The sequence below is a fragment of the Ochotona princeps genome, chromosome 19 (assembly GCF_030435755.1).
Source record: "Ochotona princeps isolate mOchPri1 chromosome 19, mOchPri1.hap1, whole genome shotgun sequence".
Taxonomy (NCBI): domain Eukaryota; kingdom Metazoa; phylum Chordata; class Mammalia; order Lagomorpha; family Ochotonidae; genus Ochotona; species Ochotona princeps.
Genome location: NC_080850.1, coordinates 19,786,084 through 19,809,946, shown reverse-complemented (window position 1 = coordinate 19,809,946; position 23,863 = coordinate 19,786,084). Strand labels below are relative to the sequence as shown.

General features: G+C 47.0%; 1 protein-coding gene across 3 annotated transcripts in view; it reads left to right on the top strand.

Annotated features, from left to right (window-relative positions):
• LARP1 (La ribonucleoprotein 1, translational regulator) overlaps positions 1–23,863 on the top strand; it is a 125,340-nt gene that overhangs the window by 88,712 nt on the left and 12,765 nt on the right. For 2 of the 3 annotated variants that reach the window (XM_058677561.1, XM_058677559.1), the window contains exons 2-14: positions 7,650–7,711; positions 7,909–7,974; positions 9,148–9,322; positions 10,356–10,484; positions 10,561–10,767; positions 10,865–11,027; positions 11,839–11,983; positions 17,091–17,265; positions 17,381–17,550; positions 21,186–21,578; positions 22,384–22,507; positions 22,591–22,796; positions 23,203–23,309. In XM_058677561.1, the coding sequence (XP_058533544.1) occupies positions 7,650–7,711; positions 7,909–7,974; positions 9,148–9,322; positions 10,356–10,484; positions 10,561–10,767; positions 10,865–11,027; positions 11,839–11,983; positions 17,091–17,265; positions 17,381–17,550; positions 21,186–21,578; positions 22,384–22,507; positions 22,591–22,796; positions 23,203–23,309 (2,122 nt within the window). The remainder of the gene's footprint in view (positions 1–7,649; positions 7,712–7,908; positions 7,975–9,147; positions 9,323–10,355; positions 10,485–10,560; positions 10,768–10,864; positions 11,028–11,838; positions 11,984–17,090; positions 17,266–17,380; positions 17,551–21,185; positions 21,579–22,383; positions 22,508–22,590; positions 22,797–23,202; positions 23,310–23,863) is intronic. The other variant, XM_058677560.1, reaches the window with a different exon arrangement.

The window sequence follows — 23,863 nt, the reverse complement described above, 5'->3', positions numbered from 1 at the left end:
CTGGATGGGAAGCGGGGCTGCCGGGATTAGAACTAGTGCCCGTATGGGATCCCGGGCGTTCAAGGCGAGGACCTTAACCACTGCACAATTGTGCCGGGCCCTGGTCTAACCTCCTAAAGGTACTCCTCCCTTTCTCTTCCCACCCTGCGCCATCAGAGTGCCCTTTAACTCCATCTGTGTCACCCACTGTTTGAGGGAAATCTGGGTGGGAGGTCTGCACAGAGGCCTCTGAGGTGGCAGCCATAGCAGTGGTAAGAACTGATAAACAAGGTGAAGAATTAAAACAGTCGTGTTTTTGTTTTTTTGTTTATCTCTGTGGAAGACTTTTCCTGCTTAGAGGTTCCTGGGTCAATGGGGGTGGATTAAAGGCCTGTGGGTCTTCAAGCTCCTCCCTGACTCCACCCCATTCCCAGGCTGGCTGACAGCTGAGAATAGGCAGGCTTTTTACAGAGCCTGCTACCAGGCTGGCCTGAGAGGGACGGGCACAGGTGCATGGTGAAGCCCAGGCTCCCTCTCTGCCTTCCATAGTCGGCAGCTTCAGCTGTACCTCAAAGGGTAGCAGTTTTTCCTCATCCCAGAAGGCTGAGTGTGAGACAGAATCCATGTCAACTGGAGCCACACAGTGCCCTGCTATATATCCGAGCCCTCAGCAATCTGCTCTGATCCAAGGCGTGGCTTAGGAGCCTCAGTGGGGCAGAGGCTGGAGCGGAGAATATAGGAGAGGGATAAGCTTAGAAGTACTGCCTTTCTCACAGGGCCACCAGGGTGCTGGTTGGGGTTTACCTGTCTTCCTCCTTCTGTGGGAAGGGCAAGTTATCAGATCATCCAGGTCAGCCGTAGGAGTGTTAGTTGTCCTGTTCTGTGACCCTGGACTTCCATGCAGTGGACCTTGGTTTCTTGTGGTACGTAGAAGGATGCACTCATAGTCTCAACATGGAGATCCTGTCCTGTGATCCACAGTGAGGTGGTGATGTGCTTCCCTTTAATCCTGTTCCACCTCCTTGTACAGTTAAGAAAACATATTTTAGGGTCAGACTCCTTGGTTTCAAATCCTTTTCTGCCTGTTGGCTGTGATCATGACACCTTGTGCTTTGGCTTACTTGTTTGTAAAATAGGATCATTCCCCGTGAAAGGAATGGATTATTTTAATTTTTCAAGACTTTTTAATTGGAAAGGCAGATTTACAGAGAGAAGAGACAGAAAGATCTTCCATCCGCCAGTGGCCACAACAGCCAGAGCTGAACCGATATGGAGCTAAAGGCTTCTTCCAGGTCTCCCACGTGGGTGCAGGGTCCCAAGGCTTTGGATTATCCACTACTGCTGGGAGGGAAGGGAGCCACAAGCAGGGAGCTGGAAGGGAAGTAGAGCAGCTGGGATATGGACTGGCACACCTGTGGGATCCCAGTGCATGCAAGGCAAGGACTTAGCCACTATGCTACCATGCTGGGCCCTAGTTATTTTAATTTTAGGGTTAAGAGTATGCATGCAGCGTTTTGAAGGGTGCATAGCATCAGTAAGTGCTTATGACATGCTGTCAGTACATGTTATTAGTACCTCTGCGCTTTGCTGCCATCAGCTCTCCCACTTGGGTGAGAAATCCTAGTAGTTGAAATTATGCCTTCTGTCTGCTCCCTGCAGACTGATAATACCTTTTGTTCATTTGAGAAGGGAAAGTGCTAGAGATGTCCCCACATTGGGTGTGAACTGGGGCTTAGCACTGAGTGCAGTGGGTCAGTTAGCCAAATCATGGGTTACGTAGGGCCTGGGTTTCCCTGTAAGCCATCAGTGTCTAGGCACTCATTTCTATATTGCTGGAGGCTGAAGATTGAGGTCATAACCTCACAAGCTGTGTGTTTCAGTCCTATTTTGATCCTTTTTACCAGGACCGTGTGAATTTGACTCACCCATCTACCTGCTCTCCTGAAAACCTTTACCAGTTTCTCATTGGATAAACCAGGTTCTTCCTCTTTGGACTTGTACATCTGAGAAGGGAGCGTAATTGGATGGCATATGGAATACAGCAAGAGCACTTGGTAGGGCACACTTGTGGTCTGGGAGGTCTCCCCCAAGATGGGAGACATGGCCAGATACAGGACAGTTGATGGGCAAGTGTGAATGCAGTGCAGCCCCTGTGTTAAGCACTTGAGGCGTCTACCTGCCCATCTTCAAGAGGCAAGGCACCCAAAGCATTGAGGCCTCACTTTCTGCTGGCCTCCTTGGGTTTGAGCTTCACTAGTTCTCTCTGACCACACACACTGCATTCCTGCTGATTACTAGCCCTGACCCATCATACTTTTCATCCAAGTTGCAGACTGAGCTTCTTTTTCTTTAAAGATTTATTTTTATTGGAAAGTTAGGTTTACAGAGAGAAGTAGAAATAGAGAAAGATCTTGCAGCTACTGGCTCACTTCCCAAATGGTTTCAACGACCAGAGCTGAGCTGATCCAAAGCCATGAGCTAGGATCTTCTTCCAGGTCTCCCACATTGGTGCAGGGTTCTAAGACCACAATCATGCAGCTGGAAGGGAAGTAGAGCAGTCAGGATGCGAACTGGCACCCATTTGGGATCCCAGTAAATGCAAAGTGCGGGCTTCAGCCAGTAGGCTACTGCGTCAGCCCCCTTACCAACCTTTTTTACTTGCCCCACTGAATTTGAATCACTCATTCACCTGCCCTAAAACCCTTTATTAGTTTGTTGGATCCAGTCCTGTACCCTAGGCATCCTACTTGTGACTTGTATAAGTCTCTTCTGTTTTCAAAGGTCAGCGGCCTTAGAATCTTTCTAGAACAAAACAGTATGGAAGGGCCCAGCACAATAGGCTAGTGGCTGAAGTCCTCACCTTGCATGTGCTGGAATCCTGTATGAGCTCCGTTTCATGTGCTGATACCCCATTTAAGCTTCCAGCTCCCTGCTTGTGGACTGGGAAAGCATTGGGACCCTGTACTCTTGTGGGAGACCTGGAAGAAGCTCCTGATTCCTGGCATTGGTTCATCTCAGCTCTGGCGGTTACGACCACTTGAGGAGTGAACCAGTGGATGGAAGATCTTTTCCCTGTCTCTCCTCTCTGTAAAACTGAGTTTCCAATAGAAATAAATAAATCTCGTTTTTTTGAAGTTTAAAAAAATGTTTATTTTATCAAATCCAGTGCATTCACAAGGTATTAACACTTCTAACATTTATCATTTCCACCAACTGCAGCATTATCCAAGTAAACCAAAATAAGCACTTTTACCCATAGGTGTACTCAATGATGAATAGTTTTTTTTTTTACAAGGACCTAAATTTCTCCCAAATTTCAGCACAGGTAGTATTGTACGTTTCATTTAGTAGATGATTTTAAAAAATTGTAGAAATGAATGGTCTCAAACTGAGTGAATGTATTATGCCATGTTATCAACTCACTAAATTAAAACCAATTGCCAAGCTGAATAAGTTACAAAGAAATAAAAATTCTAGCTTGTATAGAAACGTGCAGTGGTTTCAAAGCTCTTAACAGTTAGTTATCCATTAATACAAATCTCCAAAACAGAGCTGGAAGATGAGTTTCACAGTAATGTAATTTTAACCTCCAGTTACATTCATTAATATATTACTACAATGTTTACACTGTGTCACAATGGTGCTTTCCAGTGTTCACAATTTACAGCTTCAGTTTGTATGTATGCAATTCACTAACACAAGGGATAGTTACTAACGCTCCAAACCATCCCCTACAATGAAAAGTAGAATCCCACCTTACACAGAACTCTGAACATGGTGTGACTTAAAACAGATTAACGCAATGTGGTTTTCTGTATTTTCACCTTTTTTTTTTTTTTTTTAATTTTTTTTTAAAGATTTTATTATTGGAAAGCCGGAGAGGAGGAGAGGAGGAGAGACAGAGAGGAAGATCTTCCATTCGATGTTTCACTCCCCAAGTGAGCCGCAATGCGCCGGTGCATACTGATCAGATGCCAGGAACCAGGAACCTCTTCCAGGTCTCCCACATGGGTACAGGGTCCCAAAGCCTTGGGCTGTCCTCGACTGCTTTCCCAGGCCACAAGCAGGGAGCTGGATGGGAAGCGGAGCTGCCGGGGTTAGAACCGGCGCCCATATGGGATCCCAGGGCTTTCAAGGCAAGGACTTTAGCTGCTAGGCCACACCGTCAGGCCCTTTCGCCTTTTTCTAAATACCAGCATGTAAACTTGCCTACTTGAGAGCTACAACATTATTTTCAGGGAAATTATGCACAGATTTTCCTCAACCACCAGTCTCACCTCAAAAACTGCATGACTTGCAGATTCTTCTCAAGTCAGTTCCAAACTGTACTATATTTTTAGAGGAAAGGAAAAAAAGATGGTAGATATATTTTAAATAAAAAATTTCTTTTCAAATCACTATATGAACCCAGTGCAATAGTGTAGCAGCTAAAATCCTCGCCTTGAACGCTCTGGGATCCCATATGGATGCTGGTTCATGTCCCAGCAACCCCACTTCCCATCCAGCTCCCTGCTTGTGGCCTGGGAAAGCAGTCAAGGATGGCCCAAAGTCTTGGGACCCTGCACCCACGTGGGAGACTTGGAAGAAGCTCCTGGCTTCGAGTCGGCTCAGCTCCAGGCATTGCAGCTGCTTGAGGAATGAACTATCAGATGGAAGATCTTCCTCTCTTTCTCTCCTCCTCTCTCTATATCTGACTTTCCAATGAAAATTTAAAAATAAATCTTCAGAAAAGGCATTCTTTTTAATGGCTGAGTAGTATTCCACGGAGAGTAGATGTACCACAGTTTCTTTAACCACTCCTTTTTGGATGGGCGTCTGGGTTGTTTCCATGTCTTTGCTGTTGTAGATTGTGCTACTATTAATATAGGGTTACAGATCCCTTTCTCATATGCAGTTTTCATTTCCTTTGGATATATTTCTAGGAGTGGGATAACTGATAGGGGACTATTATGCAAGATCTACAAAGAACTTCAGAAACCTAGGAACAGTAAAAGAAAAACAACCCCGTGAAGAAATGGGCAAAGGAAATAAACAGACATTTTTCAAAATAACAAATTCAGATGACTAACAGACATATAAAAAGATGCTCAGGCTTCCTAACCATCAGGGAGCTAAAAAATCCACATTGAGGTTCCACCTAACTCCAGTGAGATTGGCTTACATTCGGAACTCAACTAACAACACTTGGCATGGATGTGGGGAGAAAGGTACCTTCTTTCACTGTTGGTGGGAGTGTAGGCTAGTAAAACTACTATGGAAATCAGTATGGAGAGTGTGTAAGTCAGGCGTTCCAAATGGGTGCTGGTCCAAGTCCTGGCTGCTCTGCTTCTGACGCAGCTCTCTGCTAGTGTGACTTTAAAAGCAGTAGAAGGTGGCTCACGTCCTTGGGCCCCAGAACACATGTGGAAGACTTGGATGAAACTCCTGGCCTCTGCAGCCATATGGGGAGTGGAGCAGCGATGGCAGAGCCTTGTACTCTCTCTCCCCCTTTTGAACAAATAATTTTTTTAACATTTATTTATTTTTCTTACGAAGTCAGATACACAGAGAGGAGGAGAAATAGGAAGATCTTCCGTCCGATGATTCACTCCGCAAGTGAGTGCAACGGCTAGTGCTGTACTGATCCGGAGCCAGGAGCGAGGAACTTCCTCCAGGTCTCCCACACGGGTGCAGGATCCCAAAGCATTGGGCCATCCTCGACTGCTTTCCCAGGCCACAATCTGGGAGTTGGATGGGAAGTTGAGCTGCCGGGACTAGACCCGGCGCCCATATGGGATCCTGGCGTGTTCAAGGCGAGGACTTAGCTGCCAGGCTATGGCGCCTGACCCAAACAAATAAATTTTTAAAACAGACAAACAGAAATTTAAAAGCCCACAAAACTTGGTTTTCCCAAAATAGCTGCATTCTCCTTAGGAGCTTGGGATTGGAGATAAGAGTGAGCAGTCAGTGGGGTGGGGTCTTGAATAAGGTCTCTTCTTGGCCTGAGACCTCGCATTGATTGGAGTCTGAACTCTAGTATTTGACTGTTTTTTTTGTAGTCTTGGTAAGCAAATCAGAATGATCATGATACACTTCTGTTGCTTTTCTGTTTTGAAAGGGTTTTAGAAAGAAGAAATAGTTGTCCCACCCACAAATTCTGTTCATGTTTTTGAGAAAAGTCCTCTGAAATACCTTACTCCCTGAACCTGATTCCCTTTTCCAATACACTGCTAGTGAACCTGACATTTATAGGCATGTTGTTAAGCTCTCCTCCTGTAGCATGCTTTGAACACTGTTGACTGTTGGGAAAGCACTTGTGTTTTCAGATGCCAGGCCCAGTGGAATGAACGTGGTATCAGCAGCTGGGGATGCTGTTAGCCTAAATGGAGAACTGAGTGATACTAGGCTTGTCTGGGTCAACTTAGGAGTGGCTGGGGAAGAATACAGAGAAACCTCTCTTGAGATGAAGTTTCTGGCTTTACATCATCAGGCCCCGGAGTGTGGAATGCTGTGTGCCGAGTTGCACAGCTCAGTCTTTCAGAAGGCTTGTGAGGGTACCTTTGAGGGGCTGGTGGCTCCAATCACAGGTAAAAATCAGGAATGCCGTGGCCTCATGATTAGGAGTATAAATGTCTGAAGGCAGGGCCTGGTGTGATAGCCTAGTGGCTAAGTCCTCACCTTGTATCCACTGGGATCGCATACAGGTGCCAGTTGATATCCCAGCTTCTCCACTCAGGGACTCTGATAGGGATGCAGGTGTCCCAGGCAACAACTTACCTGCTGCAACAAATACTCATCTGGGCTTATACTCTTTACACAGACACCTGTAATGCTAGGGCTAGAAAGGTTTTAAAATTTATTTTTGTTGTAAAGGTAGATCAAATTTGTGGAGAGGAGAGATAGAAAGATCTTCCATCTGCTTGCTATTTCACTCCCCCATTGGCCGCAATGGCTGGAGCTGAGCTGAGCACGAGCCAGGAGCTTTTTCCAGGTTCCGCATGCAGGTGCAGGGTCCCAAGGCTTTGGGGTGTTCTCCACTGCTTTCCGAGGCCACAAGCTGGAAGCTGGATGGGAAGTGAACAGCCAGGACATGAAGTGGTGCCTATATGGGATCCTAGTACTTGCACGGTGAGGACTTAGCTAATTAGGCCGTTGCACTGGACCCTCGGACGCTTCCTTTACAGGGGTAGGGCACTTTTTAACTCCCAGGGTCATTTGGTTATTTATAACATGATTAACATACAACATTATTAGCTATTGTTATGAATTCCGCAAGTACTGTCTGGAATTGCCTTGGCAGGACCAGACCAAATGATTTCGTGAGCCTTCCAGACATTTTCCACCCCACTTATGAAATCTACCATGTTTCAAGAGTTCTGAATTAAAGTCTGACATGGATTTTCCTCCCCAGTTGCCATTTTTCCAGAGGATACAAAGCTATCATCTGGAGAAGTACCCCGAATCTTCAAGTGTGTGTGCCTAGGGTTCTGGCTGCTGGCTCTTCATATGGTTTCACTCTGTGATTTCATTAGGAAGGGATTAGCATATTGGTTATTGGTATTTAAGCACCAATAGTCCTTTTTTGGGGAACTGCAGAATGTTTGGAGGGTTAGGGCTGATAAAGAAGATGCAGAGTTGTCAGTGGACACATCACACTGGCTCGACATAACTATCTCTCTTTCTTTCCACAGAGCATTCTGCTCCGGCCAAGGTGGTGAGGGCAGCCGTTCCTAAACCGCGCAAAGGCAGTAAGGTAAAGAACAGAAGTGGGCAGCCCAGAGGGGCCTACTGGAGCTGGTATACTCTTTCCTGTTCTGTTAAGTGCCACTAGAGTGCCTGAGTGGCATTGAACCCTTCTGGGCTGCTACTTGGCCTCTGACCTTTCATTGCTGAACGTTGAGTGAGGGAGTTGGTGTAACCCCTGGAGCCTTAATGGAATGTTCCTTACAGGTTGGTGACTTTGGAGATGCAATCAATTGGCCCACCCCTGGAGAGATCGCTCACAAGAGTGTGCAGGTGAGTCTGGGTTCTGTCGATGTGTTTGTGGCTTCTCGAGGCTTCCAGAGCCTTAGGACTTAGCTTTGTTCATTTTTTTTAAAAAGCGAATGTTAATGTTTGGCTTTAGGATTACCATAGTTTGAGCTATTCTTTTGTGCCAGGAACTATCCACCACTGTCTGTCGTTTCTTCTACCCCATAGTGACTCTGAGATAGGTCCTTTTATAATTCTTATCTTATAGATGAGACTGCTAAAACTAAGAGAAGTTAGTTATTACCCCTCAGTGGCCAAATGGGGATTGGAAGTCAAGTATGTGGTATTCCCAAGGTTGTGTTCTCAAACACTGCTCTTTGGTATTCTCTGAGTGAAGGCGGGAGTGTGAACATAGTGCTGCCATATCTTTTTTTAAAAAAAAAAAAAGATTTATTTTTATTGCGAAGTCAGATATACAGAGAGGAGGAGAGACAGAGGGGAAGATCTTCCGTCCGATGATTCACTCCCCAAGTGACCGCAACAGCCGGTGCTATGCTGATCCAAAGCCAGGAGCCAGGAGCTCTTCTGGGTCTCCCAGGCGGGTGCAGGGTCTCAATGCATTGGGCCATCCTCAACTGCTTTCCCAGGCCACAAGCAGGGAGCTTGATGGGAAGTGGAGCGCTGGGATTAGAACCGGCGCCCATATGGGCTCCTGGGGCGTTCAAGGAGATGACTTTAGCCACTAGGCCATGGCGCTGGGCCCCATTGCTGCCGTATCTTGAGGGGGCTTCTGTGGTTGTCCTGGGTCCCCGCACAAGGAGGAGTTCTGGTCAGTTCTTCCCAGTGCTTTTGCTCTGGCCAGTGGCCTAGATCGATCTGCTCACTGGCTGACCACCTTCAGTTCATGGACAATTGTTGTAGAAGGGCCAGGGGCCAGCATCAATACCACCGCATAATTACCAGTTCAGCATGGGAGACCCAGTATCTCTGTCCTGGGGGTTGTCAGCAAAGGCTCAGAAAAACTAGAGAAACAAATTCTCCATCCTAGCTTCTGGCACATTTGACCATGCTTCCCAGAGAAAGCATTTCAGGTGTGAGAACAGGTCCTGAGAACATAACAGCCCAAATGCCAATGTTGCAGTAGTTACTTCTGCCTTCCCTCCTAGTATAGCAGGCTCTCAAAGTTCACTTCACTTGGCCTCCTTATTCTTACTACAGCCACAGTCCCACAAGCCTCAGCCTGCCCGTAAGCTACCACCCAAGAAGGACATGAAGGAACAGGAAAAAGGAGAGGGGAGTGATAGTAAGGAGAGCCCGAAAACCAAATCTGATGAATCAGGAGAAGAGAAGAATGGGGATGAGGACTGCCAGCGAGGTGGGCAGAAAAAGAAAGGTAAGTACCTTGAAGCAAGACTGGAGAATGTGGCGGGACTGCACAGGAAGTGTCTGAACTCCAGGGCTGCTGCAGAAACTGCAGGCCAATGTGAGGCTGGCTGGTGTTGACCATTGGAACAGCTGTCTTGTCTTCACTGTCTATCATTTCTTTTTAAAGACAAGAATTCCCGTTGCTCTTAAGAGTTCCCAAAAAACTGCTGAAACAGTTGGGATATAGACTGAGTTGCTGTAATATGAAACCAAAGGGACAGTGATTTAAACAAGATAAACTTTTACTTCATTCACAATATGTGTGAAATAGGCCAAACCTACTACCTTTCTTAACTCCTTTTGTCACCCGAAGTGACTCCCTGTTTTTTTGCTCAAGCTTGTCCTTTTAAGGGAGTCTAACTGGAATTTGCCACTTCAGTTCAGCATTTTCTTTGACTCCATCTCCCTGTTTTTAATTTTTATTTATGGAGTGAGGACAAGGGGACACTCCTATTGCCTGATTCAGTGCATAGATGCCCACAACGGCTAGGGCTGAGCAAAAGCTGAGAACCAGAAACTGAAACCCGGTCTCCCTTTTGTGTATAAGGAACCAAATTACTTGAGCCATTACTGCTGTCTCCAAGGGTCTGTGTGTTGGTGAGAAACTGGAAACAAGAAGCTTGAGTCAGGAGCTGGTGTCGGGTGTCAAACCCATTACTGCAGTATGGAACACAGGACTGAGCTGACTCAGCTCTTTGTAGCAGCATTTTGACATGTGTCTAAAGGCAGTCTAGAGAGTGTTCTCTTCTGAGTACCGTTGTGTCTGCCTCCAGATGAAGGCTGTCAGACCCTGGAGAAATCTACAACAGGAGTTAACCAGGGGTGTTGCCCTGAGGACCACTGGCCTCCTTAGTGTAGAAGAAAAAGGGGAAGAAATTTACTCAAGATTACAAGCTGTGATTTGGGAACAGGGCAGGGGAGAAAAGATGGTTTGGGTATGGTGTGAGTGGGGGGGAGAGCTCTCCCCTAAGTACTTTCTCATGGGCGCCCGCTGTTCCCAGGAAACAAACACAAGTGGGTTCCATTGCAAATAGACATGAAACCTGAGGTGCCCAGAGAGAAGCTGGCTTCACGCCCTACTCGTCCTCAGGAGCCAAGACACACACCTGCCAGCCGCGGGGACATCAAAGGTATGCACTGCCCACTAGGGAGGGCTTGGACATCGAGAGACCCACAGACCTGATCTGATGCGCTCTCTCCCCTTAGGGTCTGAACCTGCCACCTATATGCCCGTGCCTGTGGCCGCCCCCACCCCAGCCTGGCAACCAGAGACCAAACCGGAGCCTGCCTGGCATGACCAGGATGAGACATCGAGTGTGAAGAGTGATGGGGCTGGTGGGGCGCGGGCTTCCTTCCGTGGCCGTGGACGGGGGCGTGGTCGTGGCCGGGGACGTGGCCGGGGTGGCACTCGAAGTACGTGAGGTCCCTTTGGGCTCTGGGATGTCCAAGGGAGTGTGGTGGGGTAGCAGGCAGGAATCTCCTCACCCTCATGGCACCCATTTCCCCATAGCCCATTTTGACTACCAGTTCGCCTACCGAAAGTTTGATGGTACAGAGGGGCCTCGCACCCCCAAGTACATGAACAACATCACCTACTACTTTGACAATGTCAGTAGCACCGAGCTGTACAGCGTGGACCAGGAGCTGCTGAAAGACTACATTAAGCGCCAGATGTGAGTGGGCATAAATTTTCTTTCTGGACAGAGGAGTGAGAGGCTAAGGCTTGCAGCTGGGCACAGTGGAGCTAGACACTGGACAGACTCTTTAGTGCTAGAAACAACCGCAACCCTGGCTGAAAGTGCACAAAATGGCTTTTCTCCCATCTTAGAGCTAATTTTCCTGAGATTGCCGTTTATTGCAAAACCATACTTACCCTAAGGAAATAACAAACAAACAGAGGAGGGAAATGTCTGGCAGCCCCACTCTCAGAGTGTACTTCATTTGTAGTGATAGCATTGATAGAATGCTGGCTAGCGTAAGTGCTGTATAGGCATTAACGTTATTTAATCCTGTAGTTTTAATCTAACAAATTGATATGATTGGGATCTTTTATCCTGGTCTTAAAGGCAAGCTCAGATCTGAATCCATCTCTAATTACAGAACGTTCATTCTTAAGCACCATGTTGTTTTGTCTCACAATTCAGTAGGGGAGCCTTACAAAGAAGTGGAGAGTGACAGCAGAATGTTACCAGTGTTTTAGGAGCAGGAGAGAAAGTGTGCAAAATATTTGAATTGGGTTTTAAAGGCAGGTGGGAAGTTTGCCACATGGGCCAAAGATCTTAAAGGGCAAGAGGGAGTGATGTGACTCAACAGTAGGGAGGATATGATGAGATAGCATAAGTTTTGGTCAGTTGTTAACACCATGTGTATGTAGGGGGTCACTAGGCTGGATCGGGTCGGGTCGGGCTGTGCGAGACTGCTAGAGAGTGGGGCAAGGTGGTGGAATCAAGCTTACAAGTGACACCTCTTCTTCCCTTCACTTAGTGAATACTACTTCAGTGTGGACAATTTAGAGCGAGATTTCTTTCTTCGACGGAAAATGGATGCTGATGGTTTCCTTCCTATCACCCTTATTGCTTCCTTCCACCGAGTGCAGGCCCTCACCACTGACATCTCACTTATTTTTGCGGTATGTTGCCATTACTGGGGCAAGGGCGTAGGGGAAAGAAAGATCTTTACTTACAGAGTCAGAATTAAGTGTAAGGCAGAAATACGTGGAAGTGTCTCCATCTGATGGCTTAGCTACCCTTCTTCCCTGCCTTCTTCTCTCTGACAGAAAATCTCAGACATTATGGAAGTAGACAGAACAGCACTGTGAACCCATCACCAGCTTTGGCAGTTTTAGTGTGTGGCCAATCTTATTGCATTATTCCTGTGTCTATTTCCTCTCTCGTACTAGATAATCTTAAATAGCCAAGCATTTCATTCCCAAATGTTTCAGTACACTTCTCTACAAAATGAATACTTACAGGCCCAGCGCAGTAGCCTAGTAGCTAAAGTCCTCACCTTGAACACGCTGGGATACCATATGGGTGCCAGTTCTAATCCCGGCAGCCCCACTTCCCCTCCAGCCTCCTGTTTGTGGCCTGGGAAAGCAGTCAAGGATCAGCCCAAAGCCTTGGGACCCTGCACCCACATGGGAGGCCTGGAAGAGGACACGTTCAAGGCAAGGACTCTAGCCACTAGGCCACGGTGCTGAGCCTATGAATTTTTTGGTTTTATGGTACGATTTTGTAGTGACTGGGATTCCCACCCCCTGAGAGTGAAAATAATCTGGAACTAACATATCCAGATGTGAGGATACGATATGATATGCATTTCTACTTCCAGACAAATATGGACTTACAATGAAACTGTTTACTATATCTTGATAATAGGATGCTGGACTCTCTGCCATTGTCCATGCCCACAATGACAGACATATGACTGTGTATGAAGAACTATACTTTAGTAATGATATAGAGGAACTAGGTGGTGGGGGAATTGGAGCTGGGATAAGGGAAATACCAGGAGCCTATGGAACTGTACCATAAAATGATAATAGTAATAATAATGAAATGTAAAATGTGAAAAATAATCTGAAAAAATAGTTTATGAAGCTTAAGACCCAAATAAGAACCTGTACTCATTTTGTATTTCTTGCAGTTTACTGTTAGAGTAAATGGAGCTCTGTGTGCTATAGAGTATCCCTTAGGATGTGGTGATGTCAGCTCATGTGTTTATCTGTGCACCACAGTCTGTGTAAATTGAGTGACCTGGAGACCTTATCACATGGGAATTTTAGAGGTGTTCTCTCATTATCCAGAGCACTCTGTATGTCAAGAATGGTGTCTTCTTTTGCTTATTTCTCTTGTAAGCAAAGCTGGTATTGATGATCAGTTCTTACTGCTTCACTGGGAAAGGTGCCATGGTGACGGTCTCATCCTGCTGCTCTCGGGTACTAGTTGAAATACTTGGAAGGAAAATGATGCCTCATCAGCTTCTCGGTTAACACAGGAGCTAGGAATGGCAGGTAGATGCTTAATCTTTTCCCCTCATTAGCCAGATTGTAGAATTACAAGTTCATCCCTAACAATCTTCAAAGGTAACTAGTGGGATTTTGTATACTTTTTTTTTTTTGTTTGGTTCATTTTGTTCATTTAGCATCATTGTATACTTTTAAGATGATGTATTCAGGGGTCGGCATCGTCACATAACAGGTTAAGTCTTCATTTCTGACACCAGCATCCAAATGGATGGGCGCCAAGTTGAAATCCAGCTACTTGGGCCCGGCGGCATGGCCTAGCAGCTAAAAGTCCTCGCCTTGAAAGCCCCGGGATCCCATATGGGCGCCGGTTCTAATCCCGGCAGCTCCACTTCCCATCCAACTCCCTGCTTGTTTCCTGGGAAAGCAGTCGAGGACGGCCCAATGCATTGGGACCCTGCACCCGCTTGGGTGACCTGGAAGAGGTTCCTGGTCCCGGCATCGGATTGGCGCATACCGGCCCGTTGCAGCTCACTTGCGGAATGAAACATCGGATGGAAGATCTTCCTCTCTGTCTCTCCTCCTCTCTGTATATCTGGCTTTCCAATAATAATAAAATCTAAAAAAAAAAAAAAAAAGAAATCCAGCTACTTTACTTCCTATCCAGCTCCCTGATAATGCACCTGGGAAAGAAATTTTTATTTATTTTTTTAAAGATTTATTTATTTTTATTGGAAAGGCAGATTTACAGAGAGAAGGAGAGACAGAGAGGAAGATCTTCCACCCTCTGATTCACTCCCCAAGTGGCCACAGCACCCTGAGCTGAGGTGATCCAAAGCCAAGAACTTTTTCCAGTCTCCCACACGGGTGCAGGGTCCCATGGCTTTGGGCCATCCTCGACTGCTTTCCCAGGCCACAAGCAGGGAGCTGGATAGGAAGTGGGCTGGGATATGAACTGGTGCTGGGACCCAGAAATCTTTTTTATTTTTATTTTTTTTAAGATTTATTCATTTTTATTACAAAGTCAGATATACAGAGAGGAGGAGAGACGGGGGGAAGATCTTCCGTCCGATGATTCACTCCCCAAGTGACCGCAACGGCTGGTACTGCACTGATCCAAAGCTGTGAACCAGGAACCTACTCCGGGTCTCCCACACGAGTGCAGGGTCCCAAGGCTTTGGGCCGTCCTCGACTGCTTTCCTAGGCCACAAGCAGGGAGCTTGATGGGAAGAGGAGCTGCTGGGATTAGAACTGGCGCCCATATGGGATCCCGGCGTGTTTAAGGAAATAACTTTAGCCGCTAGGCCATGGCTCCTGGCCCCCAGAAATCTTAATAACAGCAGTATACTTGCTTGTTTTATTTTATAATTTTGGAAGTGGCAGTGATAGCCACTGGTTTATTTCCTGAATTCTCACAGTAGCTAGGACTGAGCCAATGGCCTTGGAACTCAATCAATACCTCCTGTAGGGATACTGGGGAGCTGAGTACTTGAACTATCATTTGCTGCCTCTTAGGATGCCTATAAGCAGTAAGCTAGGTAAGTTTAGGAGCTTGATCTGAACCAGACACAGTAATACACAATGTGGCTGCTGCACCACTCAAGTGCCCTGACATTGTATTTGAAACCATGAAAAATTTTTATTTCCTACAGATTGTATTTTATTTAAAGATTTGTTTATTTTTACTGTAAAGTCAGATTTACAGAGAGAATGAGAGGCAGAGGAAGATCTTCCATCAGCTGGTTCACTCTCCAAGTAGCCGTGATGGCCAGAGCTGAGTCAATCCAAAGCCAGGAGCCAGGAGCTTCTGGGTCTGCCACATCAGTGCAGGGCCCCAAGGCTTTGGACCGTCCTCGACTGCCTTCCCTGGCCACAGGCAGCTAGCTGGATGGGTAGTGGAGCTGCCAGACAGGAACTGGCACCCGTATGGAATCCCAGCATGTGCAAGGCGAGGACTTTACCTACTAGGCTACCATGCATGGCCCAGATTGTATTTTCATATTAAAAATCAATTCTTGCATTAAAAAACGGCAAATTCCTACATGTATTTGTGTCCTTCTTCCTTTCTTTGCCAAATGGACAAATATAAAACTTGTACTTTTTCACTTTTTGTTTTTGCTTCATATACATGGGAGCTAGCGGCATAGTACATTATTGTGGATGCCCCATGAGAAAACTTTGCTAACTTCTAAATGAACACTTGGATTTTTTTTATTTGTGCAATTGACTGATTGATTTGAGTGGTAGAGTTAGAGAAAGAAAAATAGATCTTCCATCTTTTGGCTCACTCTGAAAATGATTATAGTGTTTGGGTCTGGGCCAGGCCAAAACCATAAGCTTGGAAGAATTCCATCCAGGTCTCACACATGGTCACAGGGAGTCAAGACTCTAGGGCCATCTGTTGCTGTTGTCCCAGGCACATTAACAGGGAGTTGGATCCTACGTGGAACAGCTGAGATTGAACTAGGTGAACCAGGGTACACATGGAATGCCTGTGTTACAGGTGGTGGCTTTGTGCTTTGTCCACAACGCGGGCGTGTTTCCAATCTTATGTAATTTGCTTTCGTGCTGGAGTGAACAGCTGTGTATGTTTATCTTTTCATATTTTTGCCAGTGGCTTTTCAGTGTAGACTTCTAGAAGAATTGCTGAGTTCCACCTCAACGGCAAGCACATACATAATTCTGCTAGGTACTACAGCACCACAGTCCCTTTCTAAAAGTTTTGACTTTTGCATCCTTGCCAGCATTTTATGAAAGTGCCTCTTTGCACCAGTGTCACAGATCAAGCCTATGCTGCCACATTTTTTAAAATTTTTTTGAATACTTATTAACTTTTATAAGAAAAGCAGATTTACGCAGAAAAGGAAATACAGAGAGAAAGATCTGTCAGCTGGTTCACTCCCCAAGTGGCCGCAACAGCCAGAGAAAGCTGACTCCCTCGAAAGCCAGGAACCAGGAGCTGCTTCTGGGTCTCCAGCTTGGGTGCAGAGTACTGGGTCGTCCTCGACTACTTTCCCAAACCACATCAGGGAACAGGATGGAAGTGAGGCAGCCACGATATGAACCAGTGCCCATATGGAATCCCAACACATGCAAGGCGAGGATTTTAGCCACTAAGCTGTCAGGCCATGTCCAGATTTTTAAAGATTTTTAAAAATAGAAAGCCTTGCCTTTATGGTCTTCAACCTTTTCCCCTGGGACCTACAGCAGTTTTATCTGTGGATACGATGAAAAATGATATTATGTGTATTTCTATGTTTTTACTTAAAAATTAAGGCATAATATAAGTCTTGAATACTCTGATCTGTAGCCATTTTTTTTGACATGTTGTGTGCCTCCACTGGAGCACATAAAAGCTGTTCTCGTGAATATGTAGTGTTGTGTGTGTATATAATGCCATAGTTCATTTAAGTTGTATTGTGGCAAGTTAGGTAGTTTCCAGTTTTTCCCCTGTGCATATATATACAGTGCTTCTGTGAGAGGGCTTTTGTCCACATCTCTTACACCTGCTGTCTTATTGTGCAAATATTCTCTGGGGCAGATTACTAAAAGTAGCATTATAGGGCCATTGGGCAGGTGTGTTCTTCATGTTGGTTCCTTCCTAAGCTTGAGTGCTGATATGTCCACCAGTGATGAGAAATTGTGCTAGTTATTTTAAAGCACTGCTGGCATTGTGCACAGTCTAAGGCTTGGGGGATCTGGTTGTCTGCCATCTTCCAAAATTTCGTTCTGTTGTAACCATTCATCTTTATTCTTTGCTCCCTGTGCACAGGCCCTGAAAGATAGCAAGGTGGTAGAGATGGTTGATGAGAAGGTTCGTAGGAGGGAAGAGCCTGAGAAGTGGCCCCTTCCTGGTCCCCCAATCGTGGATTATTCACAGACTGATTTCTCCCAGCTTCTCAACTGCCCTGAGTTTGTCCCACGCCAGCACTACCAGAAGGAGACAGGTGGGTTCTCGGCTGCATGCTAATTGCATTTCCACACCTCTGCCTTCCTCCATTTTCCTTTGAGTCAGCATCAGAGGAATGGTAGGGATAAGGACTCCCCCTTTCCACTCTGCAGAGTCAGCGCCTGGCTCTCCTCGTGCAGTCACCCCAGTGCCAACGAAAACAGAAGAGGTGAGCAATCTAAAGACGCTGCCTAAGGGCCTGTCTGCTAGCCTGCCTGACCTGGATTCTGAAAACTGGATTGAAGTGAAAAAGAGACCCCGGCCTTCACCAGCACGGCCCAAGGTGGGTGAACTGTGTCCTTGCCCTTGGGTTTGAGGGAGCATCACAGAGACGCTGAGCTGTGGCTCTGTAGCTAGCCAGCTAGCCAAAATGCTTCAAAATTGTGATGCAATCGGAAGTGACTGGTAGTGAGTCTAATAAGGTAGGTATCACCTGTTTTTTCCTTTGGGGACCACACTTTGAACATCTTACTGTGTAAGTTCCTTGCTGACACTTTTTTTTTTTAAAAGATTTATTTATTTTTATTGGAAAGGCAGATGTACAGAGAGAAGAGACAGAAAGGAAGATCTTCCGTCCGATGGTACACTCCCCAAGCGGCTTCAACGGATGGAGCCGAGGCAGCCCAAAGCCAGGAACCTCTTGCGGGTCTCCCACGTGGGTGTAGGGTCCAAAGGCTTTGGGCCGTCCTCGACTGCATTCCCAGGCCACAGGCAGGGAGCTGGATGGGAAGCGGGCCGCTTGGATTGGTGTCCATATGGGATCCCAGCGTGTTCAGGGCAAGGACTTTAACCGCTATGCTATCACGCTGGGCCCAAGATTTGTTTATTTGTTTATTTTTATTGGAAAGACAAATTGACAGATGTTCATTTCTCAAATGGCTGCAATGCAAGATCTGAGCCAAACCAAATCCAGGAGCCAGGAACTTCCTCCAGGTATTCCTCCCATGTGGGTACTGGTTCCCAAGACTTTGGGCCATCCTCCACCTCTTTCTCGCGCCACAAACAGGGAGCTGTATGGAAAGTGGAGCAGCTGGGACACAGTTGCCTATATGGAATCCCAGTGCTTGAATGGGGAGGGTCAGTCAGTTGAACCACTGTGCTGTTCCCTTTGTTTTGTTTTTAATATTGTTTACATCGTTGAGAAGGTTGCACACCCATGTATGCCTCTGACTAGGGTGTGGAGGATCAGGTATGGAGGAACAGGACAAATGTTGAAAAGTTTTAACTCATTTCCCCCACTTCCTCTGTTCCAGGGAGTGGAAAGGGAGGAGGCTGCTGCTTGCTGTCAAACTGTATCAGCATGCGAGCATGGGGGACTAGCATTTGATGACGCCCTAGAGATCCCAGTGTGGGGAATAGTGTTCCAGGGCTGTTACTTGGGTGATTTTGATAGTTCTGAGAGCTGTTGGTTTTTTTGCTCCAGAGTTAAGAAAATCTTTCCAAGATCTATTGGTTAACAAAAGCTACCTTAGCACATCCACATACCCAGGAATATGCAGCAAAGCTTGGCCAGGAGAATTGTCTAACCTGTTCTGCTTTTCATCCTTTTTTTTTTTTTTTTTTTTAAGATTTTTTTCTTTTTATTGGAAAGATAGATGTACAGAGAGGAAGATCTTCCGTCCCATAGTTCACTCCCCAAGCAGCTGCAACAGCTGGAGCTGAGCCGATCCAAAGCCAGGAGCTTCTTCCTGGTCTCCCACGTGGGTGCAGTGTCCCAAAGCTTTGGGCCGTCCTCGACTGCTTTCCCAGGCCACACGCAGGAAGCTGGATGGGAAGTGGAGCCGCTGGGATTAGAACCACTGCCCATATGTGAACCTGGTGCATGCAAGGCGAGGAATTTAACTGTTATGCTATCGCACCAGACTCTCTTTTCATCCTCAGGGCTGTTGATGTTCCCTGCTGGCCTAGATGATCTGGCTGTCATTTCCCCCATGTGCATCTGAGCATGCTGTCCACTGCACAGCCATCAGCAGCTGAGGCAATCTGGTCCTGATACATACACTCTAAGGTCTGACCACACATCCTGTGGTTTTCCCTGTGGGTGGAATCTGACTCAAAAGTGACTTTTTCTGGGTCCAACGCAATAGCTCAGTGGCTGAATCCTCACCTTGCAAGCACTGGGATCCTTATGGGCCCCTCTTCCTCTCCTGGGTACTCCACTTCTCATCCAGCTTCCTGTTCGTGCTTGTAGCCTGGGAAAGCAGTAAAGGATGGCCCAAAGCCTTGGACCCCTGCACCTGGAAGAATCTCCTGGCCCCTGACTTCCAGTTGGCTCAGTTCCCACCATTGCAGCCATTTGGGGAGTGAACCAGCAGATGGAAGATCTTTTCCTCTGTCTCTCCTTCTCTCTGTATATCTGATCTGCCCTTCCAATAAAAATAAGTAGATAAATAAATAAATTTTTGGGGCCTGGCACAGTGGCCTAGTGGCCAAGGGCCTCACCTTGAACATGTCAGGATCCCATATGGGTGCCAGTTCTAATCTTGGCAGCTCCACTTCCCATCCAGCTCCCTGGCTGTGGCCTGGGAAAGCAATCAAGGATGGGCCAAAGCCTTGGGACCCTGCACCCGTGTGGGAGACTTGGAGGATGTTCGTGCCTACTGGCTTCAGATCGGCGCAGCACTGGCCATTGTGGTCACTTGGGGAGTGCCGGAAGATCTTCCTCTCTATCCTCCTATTATCTGACTTTGCAAGAAAAATAAGTAAATTTTAAAATAAATAACTAAATAATGTTTTTTTTTTAAATGAATTTTCCAGATTTAAAACAAGGGCAACATGCTTTCATACCCTCACCCCTTCCCATCCCCCTTTGCTGGGTAATGTACCCTCCTCTCCCTCTCCCTCACCTCAGTCAGGGCTGGGGTTGGGGGGTGTCCGTCCCAGTCTGGCATCCCTTGCCTTTACTCTGCAGTGACAAGGCCCAGAATGCCTGCCAGCTAGGCAGTTGCCTACAGCTGCGGTATGTATGTATTTTTTATTTGAGAATAAGAGAAGGCTTTCCCCCATATTCCTACAATAGGGCAAATGAGGCAGACTGAAGCTGAGAACTAGAATCCTAATTTCTCACGTGCTTGGTAGGATCCAGCTGTCTGAGCTGTCACCTCTGTCTTCCAGAGGCTGTGTTAACTCAGGTGAGAGACAGGCGTGAGTCAAACCTAGGCACTTCAATAGGGGTGCAGATGTCCACTGGTCCAAATCCTCACCCTGAGTGGCATTTTTCACAGGAAGGAGTCATACAGTGTCTTCTGGTAGACTTGTCCCAAGTTTCCTTGATTCCTGGCTGCTCTTTGTACTCCATGTCACTCTCTAAGGCTTTGTTTTCAGTACCTTTCCCTTGACTTTGTTATTACTATCCCATTCATAAAGCCTTAGGGCCCTAAAAAGAAGATAAGAGAGGACACAGGCTTGTCACTGCCCGGATACATACAGAGTTAGAGTGTAGAACCCAGCACTGATGGTTTAGTGAGCACAAGAAACTCAAGACTTCCATCTCTTCCTCGTAATATGAAGATAAAGGAGGGTTCAAATGGTTCTAGAATTAATGAAATAATGTCTATATGGCACATAATGGACAACCAGGCAGTAGCCAGTTGGATGAGTAGATCAGCCTGACCTCTTGCTTTGTGCACACTCTGAGGTCAGCTCCTTTACAAGGGGATAAGCGTACAGATTGGAGCACAACTCTGACCTGTGAGGAGCATGTGGACCTCCAGTTCACCTCTGAGTGGAGGAACGTGGCCTTCCATGTGCCTTCTCTCTCTTCATGGAGCTAGCTCTAGGAATTTCACTTGGGACTTGCCTAGTGTTCCTAGGGCCGTGGTTATCACTGCCTCATGGTGAGAAGTTTCCTTGTCCAGGTACCTCCCACCCCCCGACCCCACCAATGCTGACATCTCCCCTTGATCTGTTCCTGTTTAGAAATCAGAAGAGCTCAGGTTCAGCCATCTGACCTCTCTGCCTCAGCAGCTGCCCTCTCAACAGCTGGTTTCCAAAGATCAGGATGAACAAGAGGAACTGGACTTCCTATTTGATGAGGAGATGGAGCAAATGGATGGGCGGAAGAACACCTTCACTGCCTGGTCTGATGAGGACTCTGATTATGAGATCGATGACCGAGATGTCAACAAGATCCTCATTGTCACTCAGACACCACCATATATGCGCCGGCACCCAGGAGGGGACCGCACAGGCAATCACACCTCACGTGCCAAGATGAGTGCTGAGCTAGCCAAGGTCATTAACGATGGGCTGTACTACTATGAGCAGGACTTGTGGACTGAGAAGTTTGAACCTGAGTATTCCCAAATTAAGGTGAGGTTCAGAACACCCAAGAGTGTAGGGTCCCACATTGCCTACCTTCACTATGTAGAGAATAGAAGGGTTCTTAGCTGGACTGGTCCTTCCAGTCCAGCTCCTGTGCACTCATGTATGAGAAGAGGATGGTGACCCACCCTTTGCTGGGTGAGGAAGCAGTGAGAGTAAACCGTATTGAGTGGTCCTGTCTGGGAACTGCCTGTTACCTTGCCTGAGGATCTACATTCAGTGTTAAGGTACATGGCTGGACATTTTTCAGGACTTGAATAAGGGTCAGATGGTCCTTTCTGCTCTTCTATCCTGAGGCATATCTGAAGGTTTACAAGACTTTTAAAGAGCTTGCTTAGAGTGTGGGAAATGGAGAGAAAAATTGTTGTTGCCTGGAAGCAAGCAGAATATCTCTGTTGTGAGTTTTTAATTCATGAGATTACTTGGTGGTTAGCTGGCTAAGCCTGTGTCATAAGTAGCAGCCATGTGTTGGGTGGAGATGATAAGACAGCCCAGCAAATGTCTAACAAGACAGTGGCATGAAGAGTGGGAGGTACTGGCATCCCGGGGTCAGAGTGTGGAGTGAGTTTCTGGGGAACTGCTGTCTTACTGACCATAGAGAAGACAGGACAGATGCTGACCCTTCTGGAGTAGCATGCACACTCCCAGGAAGAGGGCTAAGGTATTGTGGCAGTACCAGAAGTCCACCTGTGTGGATGCGGAAGTTGCCCTTTCCACCTTGCTATCAGTCCTGATTTCTGAGCCCACTAGAGTGGCGTGCTAACATCTCTCTACCCCTCCATCTTCTTTATAGCAAGAGGTTGAGAACTTCAAGAAAGTCAACATGATTAGCCGGGAGCAGTTTGACACACTAACCCCAGAGCCCCCTGTGGATCCAAACCAGGAGGTACCCCCTGGGCCTCCCCGGTTCCAGCAAGGTGAGGGTTGAATGCTTAAGCCTCTGGAGCACCCAAACTGGGGGGCCTTCCTAGCTTGCTGACCTGACTTTCTGCTTCTGCAGTTCCCACTGATGCCCTGGCTAACAAGTTGTTTGGTGCTCCTGAGCCCTCCACCATTGCCCGCTCTCTACCAACTACTGTCCCGGAGTCGCCAAATTATCGTAATGCCAGAACGCCCCGCACACCCCGGACTCCGCAGCTCAAAGACTCAAGTCAGACCTCACGGTTCTACCCAGTGGTAAAAGAAGGACGGACACTAGATGCAAAGGTGAGGATCTCTCGGCCTCAGTCTTTGTTCCACTGCTCCCCAACCTCCCTCTTCCCCCACCCCAATTGCTTACCTGAGCTGATAAATATGTCCCAACCTGTTCTGTGTCCTTACACTGCCACACTTAACCTGGCATGGAGTGACCACATCTGCAAAAGACTTGGGTCTGGGGTGGTGCCACACCCCACAAGCAGCCTAGAAAGGACTGACCAGGTGGGAAGGTGAATCTCTGCACTCCTAGCCTCCATTTCTTCATCTGTGAAATAGACATTTCTGTTACCAGCTCACATCTGTGTGCTTTATCTGAAAGAGTAGATATGACTTGAAAAGGCATTTGTTAGTGCTGCACGGATGATGCTCCTCAGAGTTGTAGGTCAAACCTTAAGTCCTGGACTGATCTTTGCAGATGCCTCGGAAAAGGAAGACAAGACACAGCTCAAACCCGCCTTTGGAGAGCCACGTGGGTTGGGTGATGGATTCCCGTGAGCACAGACCTCGCACTGCTTCCATCAGGTGTGGGACAGGAGGGAAGCGGAGACCATACTATCTGTGGGGTGGATGTTGGGTCATTAGTGACCAAGAAATTGGTGTGAAAGTTAAAGCCAACCTCACCTGAACCCTAAAATTCAGTAGGGTGGAAAGCGTATTTCTGAGCTTAGCAAGGGGAAGGCTTCTTTCTTTTCTTTTTTTTAAGATTTATTTATTTTTTATTACAAAGTCAGATATACAGAGAGGAGGAGAGACAGAGAGGAAGATCTTCTGTCCGATGATTCACTCCCCAAGTGACCGCAACGGCCGATGCTGCGCCGATCCAAAGCCAGGAACCTCTTCCTGGTCTCCCACACAGGTGCAGGGTCCCAAAGTTTAGGCCGTCCTCGACTGCTTTCCCAGGCCACAAGCAGGGAGCTTGATGGGAATTGGAGCTGCCGGGATTAGAACCGGCGCCCATATGGGATCCTGACACGTTCAAGGCGAGGACTTTAACCACTAGGCCACACTGCCAGGCCCAGAAGACTTCTTTCTAAAGTTAATCACCTGATACCAGATTTTTAGACCCATCAGGCAAA